This window comes from Aristolochia californica, unplaced genomic scaffold (assembly GCF_029961685.1).
Source record: "Aristolochia californica isolate CCGP_79_NKW_82.1479 unplaced genomic scaffold, dmAriCali1.0.hap1 SCAF_15, whole genome shotgun sequence".
NCBI lineage: Eukaryota > Viridiplantae > Streptophyta > Magnoliopsida > Piperales > Aristolochiaceae > Aristolochia > Aristolochia californica.
The window spans coordinates 20,955,667-20,965,134 of record NW_027181826.1 but is presented as its reverse complement, the minus strand read 5'-3'; the positions used below and the strand labels follow the sequence as shown (position 1 = coordinate 20,965,134).

At 38.4% G+C, this 9,468-nt stretch overlaps 1 protein-coding gene across 1 annotated transcript; it reads right to left on the bottom strand.

Annotated features, from left to right (window-relative positions):
* Positions 1 to 4,254: 4,254 nt before the first annotated feature.
* Positions 4,255 to 5,687, bottom strand: LOC137952168 (protein BIG GRAIN 1-like E). The gene has a single exon (XM_068799238.1). The coding sequence runs from the start codon at positions 5,582 to 5,584 to the stop codon at positions 4,574 to 4,576; it is 1,011 nt and encodes a 336-aa protein (XP_068655339.1). The 5' UTR covers positions 5,585 to 5,687; the 3' UTR covers positions 4,255 to 4,573.
* Between the last annotated feature and the right edge of the window lie 3,781 nt (positions 5,688 to 9,468).

The window sequence follows — 9,468 nt, the reverse complement described above, 5'->3', positions numbered from 1 at the left end:
AGCGAAGGAATGAAAAAGAACCAAAATTTAACCTGGCAGCAACAATTGTGGAAGGAGATATTAACCATATAAACTATTAAGGTGGTTTCTTAGAGGGATTACACAAAATAAAAGACAACCTCATGTTGGGTTAAATTCCAATCTATGGACATATCAAAATCTGATTAAACTTTTTCCCCTTTAAGAATGGCTACATAAATAAACACCCAAAACACCAGTGACACTTACCAAGACCTCCCATTAAGAGAGAGACTGGCTTCTGAACTACATTATCTAACTGTTCGTCATAGACTGGCTTCTGAACTACATTATCTAACTGTTCGTCATAGCTTTGCTTTTATTGTTTCACCTGCCAACCCTTCTGTCCCACTCAAGCAGGAACCTTGTGTATCGTGGACTAGAGAGTCCAATTTGAGTCCAATAACGAGCCAAAGAACATTAGGGAGACCGAAACGAGAAGCTGCCAAATCAAAGCAATCTATGAAACCACTTCACAAAATATGTTTTGTAAGGTTTTATAATTACCAAATAATCAAGTTGACAAAATATGGCTTTTTTAACACCTTTAGTGACACATATGATGGATATGGCCTATGTCTCTTTTATTAACATGTTCGTCTCTTAAGCTTAGGGGACCCATCAAATGGATGGGATAGGAATTTTACTTTCTTAGCCTAGAAAGTAGAGAGAAAAGTGAGAGAAAGAGAAAAAAAAAAATTCATTTTCTCTTGTTTAGATGGTCATGGAAAACGAGAGAGAATACAAAAGAAAAAACATGGTTTCACTTGTTCTCATGAAAAGTGAAAAAAGGGAAAATTAGTAATATTTAAAAGATGAGGAGAGAGAAGAAGAGAGAGACTCTTCATGATTCGTTTGTTCATTCAGTGAGGTCAGGAGGTACTAATGTTTGAGAAAAAGAGGGGACCCGATAAAAAATTTCCCCTTTTTTTCTCATTGGTTACTTTTCTCTCTAAATTCCATCGTTCTAGGAGATAAAAAAAACCATAATAGTCATGTTTCTCTCTTATTTTCTTTTCTCTCCATGTATTTTCCTATAAGTCATAAATTTCGAGTGAGTAAGATGAGGTCTAATGGAGGGATTAAATTTGTGAGGTAGTGTATAAGGACAACACGATTCATCAAAGAAGACATGCCTAGTGATAAATAGGTTACCTAAACTAGGGAGGTAACATTTATAACCCTTATATTCATTGTGAGAACCCAACAAAAACACATGGAATTGATCTTGGAGAAAATTTGTTTGGTTATGATCTTGTAAGTATGTTAAATACAAGGAGCCAAACACATGTATGTGAGAGTAAATAGGGTTAGAACTGTAAAGGAGAGAATAAGGGATTTTACCTTTGAGCCTCTTTGGGTAATCTATTTATAACACATGAAGTTGTGGTCAAAGCTTCCACACAAATTTCAGTGGGTACTTTATTTTGAAAGAAAATAACTAAAGTAGATTTCACAATGTCACAATGTTTTCTTTCTGTTACTCCATTTTGTTGTGGGTGACAGCGGCTAGCCAATACACCTAAAAGACCGATCTGTTAGGTACGGAAAGCTACCGCCTACAAGAGTGGACGGAACCACTCTGACACCTACCTCGCCCATTCTTGACCGCCTCTGACGGGATTCGAACGCGGGACGTGGCGTGCCCAGCTTTGATACCATGACAACGATTAGCCAATACACTCAAAAGACCGATCTGTTAGGTGTGAAAAGCTTCCGCCTACAAAAGTGGATGGAACCACTCTGACAGTGGGGTGTGGGGGCAAGAACTACACCGAATAATACCATGTTGTTGAAGATATTGAGTAAATAAGGAAAATAAGTACTCACCTCCTCTTTTAGAATGTAGTACCGTGATTGAGTGAGAAAATTATGTTTAAACAATATTCTTATATCTAACCAAAGTACTAAATGCCTCAATATGCATGATGTCTAATGGCCTAGTGGCTTTATTTTCATTGTGGGAAATGGTAAATTATTTTGAAACGATTGGATTAAAAAATATATTTGGATCCAAAGATTGATCTGGTACTATGAAAAGAATTTTGAATTCAACTGGTTACTCAAACGACAAACATGGAATTGATTTCTCTATTAAATATTTATATATGTCTTTTAATGTTAAAAAATTATAAGCTAGGAATGTTCCAACGTCTAAGACAAAATCAACTCTCTATTTACATGTTAGTTTAGAGAGGAATTCATATTGTTCCCTCTTTTTGTAGACTCCTTGATTATAGGATTTTCCCTTGTCTTCTCTCCTTTGATACTCCGTGATCAAAGGATTCTTGTAAAGACAATATCTCTAGATATTTCTCTTATTCTTTTTTCTGCTCGATTAGTCTTGTTGCCCAGTCAACATATCATTTATTGTTGTTGAGAAAAACTTGCTTCTGGGATGAGATAATGCCTGGACCAGGAGGAGAAGATTTCTTAACTTCAACTTCCTTGAAATGCTCCGTAGATGGTGGATGAATCATGTTTGTTTGAAGGAGTTAAGCCTGTGGTGCATGACTGTGTGCCGTGGTTGACAAAGAGAGCTAAACTAAAGGATCTATAGCTTAGCTTTGACAGTAGAAAAGTTAAAAGGATCAGTAGCATTTCTCTTACGGTCGGGGTGGTTAAGAAAGAATGAACAGGGCAAGGGATATGAGAATAAACTGAAGGAGAAAAGCTTCGCAAGGATTATTTCAACAAACTGGCATCTGATAATGACTATGACTTCTGAGTTTAGATAGAAGTGTTTTTTTTTTTTTCAAATTCTCTAATTAGTAGATATTTTTATTAAATCTAACTTCTTGATGTTGCCTTGGGACATTGCCTTTAACTTTTTTAACTTTCAGCTGTTCCCATCATTTTACAAGAGGAACTCTTCTACTGTTTACCACTCATGGGAGGTGTGCATCTATCCATCATGACAAGTATGTTTAATAATGAAAGTCTGAAGGATCAAGGCATCAGTGGCCCTTGAGAAAATGATGGGCACCCTACTCACCCTTCTTTTATTTTGTCCAGCCTCCTAGCACTGATAACACAACAAATTTTGAGTTTTGCTATGATGAACTCTATGACGCCATTGATGCACACCTCCCACTTCTCACAAGAGAGTCTATCTCAAACATAAACCAAGGTTTGTTAGTAAATCTTCAGTTAGATAATGATACTGACAGAAGCACTTCATCAGAACCTTGTATAAGAACTCCATATGACGAGCTACTCAGAGTCTCAGGCTACTGTAGCAGAAGAATAAAAGAAGAGAAGCTGAGGAACTTCATCAGAACCTTGTATAAGAAGTCCAAATGAGGAGCTACTCAGAGTCTCAGGCTACTGTAACAGAAGAATAAAAGAAGAGAAGCTGAGGCACTTCGTCAGAACCTGTATAAAAGCCCATATGACGAGCTACTCAGAGTCTCAGGCTACTGTAACAGAAGAATAAAAGAAGAGAAGCTGAGGGGAGACAAAGATAAAGTAAGGTATGAAGATTGTCTGGTTATAATCACAAAAGAAAGTTCAAAATTCATTGCCTCATGTGTGTTGTCTGGTTATAGACAAAGATGGCCTGGTTATTAGACAAAGACGGCCGGGTCAAGACCTTGTATAGAACAGATGACCCAAAAGGTTTAAAGCATCGGTAAGATTAGATAAAGTTGGGACTCATCGTTCTTTATCTTTATCTTTACCTTTGGGTGACCACTTGAAACTTTTCTACAAAATAAAAGCACATCCCAAATATCTTGAACCAGTGATAGTCATTCTTTATTATTCTTCTACTGTTTCACATTTGCTTAGAGAATGAAAGATTAGGGAAACAGAAGGAAAAATTAAAAATTAAAAACAATATATGCAGCTCTTTTTTCTAAGTTGATTCTTGATTAGAAATGAGATACTTTGTCAAGCTCCAGCTTACTTGGGTCTACATAAACAATGAAAAGATTTCATGATCTTGTTAGTCCCCCTTTAACAGAAATAGCATGTACGTGTACGTGCACATTTAAAAATGCTTTTAGGCATCTATTAGCATTTGAATAACTACTTAAATACTTGGTAAAAACTTGAATTGAGGAACTGTTAATACCAACTCCGAAGCAAAAAATGGTACGGATTCGAACGTTCAAATTGCAAACACATCGGTTTTATCCAGAAGCCTTCGATTTTTAGGTCGATTAATTTCTTTTTTGGAAGCATAACTAGCAAATGTAAGCCAGATTTTGAGAACAGAAGCCTTTGTGTGTCTAATTGATTAGTGCTGCATCTCTAATTGTTCCAAATTTCCAAAATCTAACCACTCTTGCAATGGGTGGGATGATACATCCAAAAGGAAGAAGACTCAAAAGTGGAATCAACCCTCCATGCTATCCGCAGAGAAAAGTGATGAGACCAATGGGTACTTCAGGAAAATAATTGAGAAGGAAAAGAAAAACTGTGACATTCTACACAACCCCCACAAACCACCTTTCTTCTATTAATTTCTTAGACAGTTTTCACACTGACCAAAAAACCACGTCTTTTGGAAGAGAGCAATTGGAATTTTCAGAAATACAAGACGACAAATGAACTATATGCTGCTATTTGCAATGGGTGTACCCCTCTTAATGCTTTCCATATTGGTGGTCTCATAAACAGGAAGACCGTTTGAATACACACCCAGATCATAGTTTTGCAGTTCAAACAGATCAGAACTTGAGTCACTGTCTCCTCCATCATCCATGTCTTCAGCCCTCCTAGAATTCTTCAGAGAAGAAATCTCATCCAGCCACCTCCTCTCTCTGTGTACAGTCCCACTTTTATCCGAAAGACCAGTGTAGAATATCTTCTCCTCTAAATGCCCATTACTGGAAATTTTGTTCTTTTCAGAAAGCCCTTCAATAGATTTAATCCTCTCATCAATCCATGCCAAATTCATTTCTCTCTTATCACAAGAAACTTTAATTTGTGGGCAGAAAGTCACCGACCTGTCTTGCCCATTGCACTTGGATAAGGGCACTACTTGCTTGTGATCTGAATAGCTTTTGAGGTCCTTGTATACCTTTGTGGGAGTGTGGGCATAAGGTGGGGGTGTTCTAAAACCGGAGCTTGAAGAAGAATACAAGGATTTGGTGTCTGCGGTTCCAGTACCTCGAAAATGGCTTATACTGCTCCTTCTCTTCCTCCTTCCCCCGGGGCTCTCCTCTTCATTATCTTTGACAGACTGGGAGCTTGACTTGGACTTCTTCTTGGAAGATGTTTGGCTGAAGAGAGAATTGAGAAAGCTGGCCAATCTCCCACCAGGAGAGCTTGGCTGCTTGCTTTTCTTACCTTTGACTTGCTTCTCAACATTATAACACTGAGAAGGCAGCAGATCCTTCATGGGCATGTCAAGGCTCTTCCTTCCTCCTACCCACATGGTTCTTTCTTTTTCTTCCATCATAGGCCTCCTAGGAAGGTTAGTTGCACCAACAAGGCTGACAGTCTCCGGTCGGCCGGAGAAGTATCGAGAGGCCTCAAAGACGTCAAGCTCGCCAGAGTCCCTCCGGTTTCTAGGGTTCATGAAGATCTCACTGGAGTCTCTTGCAACCATGCTAGCCATGGCAAATTAAAGTGAAAGAGTGCCAAAGCAAAGTGTTAACCACACCAGTCTCTTAAGGTGGGTACTTTGAGGGCGAAAGAGAGAGAGACTTGAGAGGGGGAGAGGGAGTATGATGCAGAGAGTTGAAATGATTGAGAGTAGTGGGAGGCGACTTTTTATAATCCATGGCACCACTAGAATATTATTTCTGCTTGAAGAAAGTCGTGCTTTTTAAGGAGAAACCCAGCTCATGCTGTAGTTTTTATTGTGGGCATTGAAAGAAAAACTTTGGAAGAACGAGTGAAAGAAGGAAGCAGGGCCGTGAATGGTGAAGGGAGAGAGGCCTGTTATGCACCTTGGATTCTCAGCTTTGATGGGTCTTTTTGCGACGTCTACCTAATTGACGTGCCCCCGTGGATACCATTTCACATACTAACTACGTAGGTAGGAGGTTTTCAAGTTTCAAGGCCACTCCTTTGAGTAAGGGGTAAAGGGTCCTGCTACAAATTTTTCTATGCTAGAGAGAGAAAACTTAATACAAATCGTTCTTGGAGAACTATAATAATCTTTTTAGTGTACAAAACTTTAAAAACCTGTGGCTTAAATCAAAGAAGGTAGCAAAGGGGAAAGCCACTACATCTCACCCCTCTCTTCCACCCTTTTTGGCAAGAAAAAGAGGACAAGGAGAAGTGGAGGGATCCTCCCCTCTGCCTCTATGCACAAAAATGCAAGGAGTTGGAACATCCCTTGTCCCTTATAAATACAGTGTGGGTTGGTAGACTGTAAGGGATGACAAGGATAAAGGCAGGTGACCTCCCATCTACCAGCCCCGTGCATAAAGAGCAGAGGTCAGAACACCCACACCAGGGCCAAATGGGAGAGCCCCTCAGATACAAGTTACAGTGGAAAGGAAGGGGATGCCCTTCTCTTATTCTTACCATGTTGGGAGAGAAGGCATTGGATAATGAGGGGATCCCTCAATTCTAATTTTACTATTAAGCTTTGTTTAAATACTTTATGAGGGTATAATTATCATTTTATGTAAAAAAAAAACAGCTCTAAGAATCTTGATTAAGGGTTTTATCCGTAAAGAAGACACATCCAATTATGAGGCCACGCTGAGAATTATAACTTCTAGAAGGCCATACTAATTAGAGATGACATCTAGTGGAGTTTTGATGATGAGTAACTATGAAATTTTTTTGAATGATGTGCTAAAATAAAGCAAGTAATGCACCAGTAAGGCAGATCCTGTAAATGTAAAAATTCTCATATCAAACTCACAGTCACCTGGACATCCATTTGAATCCCACAGCATGACAGTTGGTAACATATCTTGTATCAGAGCCTTTCTATTCAACTTTTCTTGACAACAGCACATGATGCAAGACCCAGAACAATGCCACACCAAACACAGGTAGGCAAAACTAGTGGTTTCTTTCTGGATATGGTGCACATCTAGATTCAGTAATCAATGGAGTATGGGTATTCACAAAAGTACCTTACTTTGTCTTTTACTTCCTTGTTTGTCATTTCCTCCTCGTTTCCATGTATCAGCAGGTGAATGAACACAAGCAGATCTCACCAAGATAGGTGAAGCAACCCCTTTTTGAAGAGTCTCTCCACCACAAATGCCAAGTTCTTCCTCTTCATAAATCTTCTCATGTACTCAACTACAAAAGGAAAAAGGATAGGTCCATTCCTTTCAGTGAGCTACTTCCCTATGTAGATGGCTCGTTTGATTTAGTGGTTCTTAATCGTAAGCTTCATGACTAGCTACATACATCCAACAGCGAGGGTCACTCTTCAGCTTAACCTGAGGTACCAGATGTGACACAACATGGTTGGATGCATTCACTTGCACATCATAATTCCACCCTTGATTCATCATGGAAAGCTAGTGAAATGGGTTTCTCATGGGACCCAAAGAGACAGACCTTTCTCTTAGTTCATTATCTCCCTTATAGCTTGCCATACATTGGCTCCCTCTCCTTCCTGCCTGCTATGTATCTTATCCAAATCCAAGTCTGTGATATAGTCCACCAGTAGCCATGCATTTCTAAAGTGGCAATGGATGGTCCTCTTCACCCCGACAGTCTTTTCTGTCCCCATGCCATGAGCTCCAGCTTAACCTGTCAAGTAAATAATCGAAAAGGGGTCTTCTGCAAGATAATAAAAAATCTGATTAGTTCTAGGTAAATGGGGAGAGAATAGAAGAGAAAATGTGAAGAGGTAGTGAAAAGCCAATCAGGTGATGCTGTGGATATAGTGTTGTCTGTACAGTGCCCTCCAGTCATGTCTGTGCTATGAGCCAGTTACAGCGGGTCCTAGGCCGGACCCTGAGCTGGTTTCTCTTTTTAGGGTGGAGTTCATGTTAGTTGGCTCCGTGGGACCCAGATATGAGACAGGGTTGAACAAGAAGGTAGGCATGGTCACATCCTTGATCCTCACACCGTGCAAAAGAAAAAGAAAACAAACTCGGAGTTTGTGTGGTGGAGGCTCGTTCTTTTGTGGTACGGTTTGTCGACGGATCCGTTTACCCGATTACTCGATTTAATACCAAAGATCCGGAGTTGTTGTGCTTTAAGGCTTTGAGGTCTACCCCCCTTAAGACCTTAAAGAGAAGCATGGTCGGTCATATCATGGCAAAGTGCAGAGCTAGGTGGAAGGATCGTGCTCTGGACCAACTTTTTGAAATGTGAAGAGAGTGTTCTTAAATGGCAACTGACCCCAGGTGATGGACTCACGTATGGGTTTGATAAAACTTGTCTTTCATCGGATCAGCCTGACCCATTGAATAAAGAAGAAGATTTTAATTTTTTAATTATTCAATTTAGGTACTCATCATTTTATATATGATCAAATTTCGCATACAGGTTGTGTTTGGAACACAAAAAGTGAAGAAAAAAAAGAAGAAAAAGAGATTGATAATCTACATTATGCTCTATTAATGGCTAGAACTTGTATGTTAGATTTGAGTTACAAGGTCATATCCAAAATTGCAACATCTAAGTACTCATATACAGTATCTAAAAGGGCCATAATTGAAAATTACACGTAAAAAATTTATATCTTAAAAAAAATTTATTTTAAGCAACTCACACCAGCCTCAAGAATTGTCCCACAATGTATCCCATCCAGCTGCCCCAATTGTCTCTTATCCAAAGGGTAATTTATTTTTTTCTTTCCATCTTTGTCTTCCATTTTGTTTCCTATGGGCACCTTTTTCTTGATAGAAGGGAAAAAAGTTTGTATGTCATGGTCATCCATTTTCTTTCCTAAGAGTGCTTTAAGATCACCTCTCTCCTCTCTTCAATATTTTTTAACAAAAAAACATTTTTTCCTTTTTATTTCACCATTACTTTTTGTAGTTAATATAGTAGAAGCAAAGTTTACTTGCACCTTGTACCACAAAATCGGTGACTTGAATCAGCATCTTAATGGCTATCATCGTTATAAAGTTAAAGTTCTTGAGATTTTTCTCCAAAGTGTTTCTTCAGACTCGATGTTTTGTATTGGATTTACAAGTTTTTCTTCATAGACCTTGTAACTGAGCTGCTTGAAGAAAATGTATTTGAAATATTTATGAATTACAAATTGTGAACTTACTTAGTTTGAGTTTTGTTACTTGAATGTTTTTGTTGGTAATATTAATTTTGGTGAGAAAATACTCCAATTTTGTTTTACTTCATGAGAGTGATGCTGAGATGCAAGACACTTGAAAAAATAGGAGCAAAGGTTAGGAAAGTTCAATACATTTAAAGTAGGCAAACCAAGCTTGACCGCCGGTTCTTTTATTTTTTATTACTTAAATGCAACTCTGTTAATCACAATTTTTTTCTAAAATTATTTCTTTTATTCTTTATATTTTTTATTGTACCGTTAACTTGAAAGCATTTTTATTT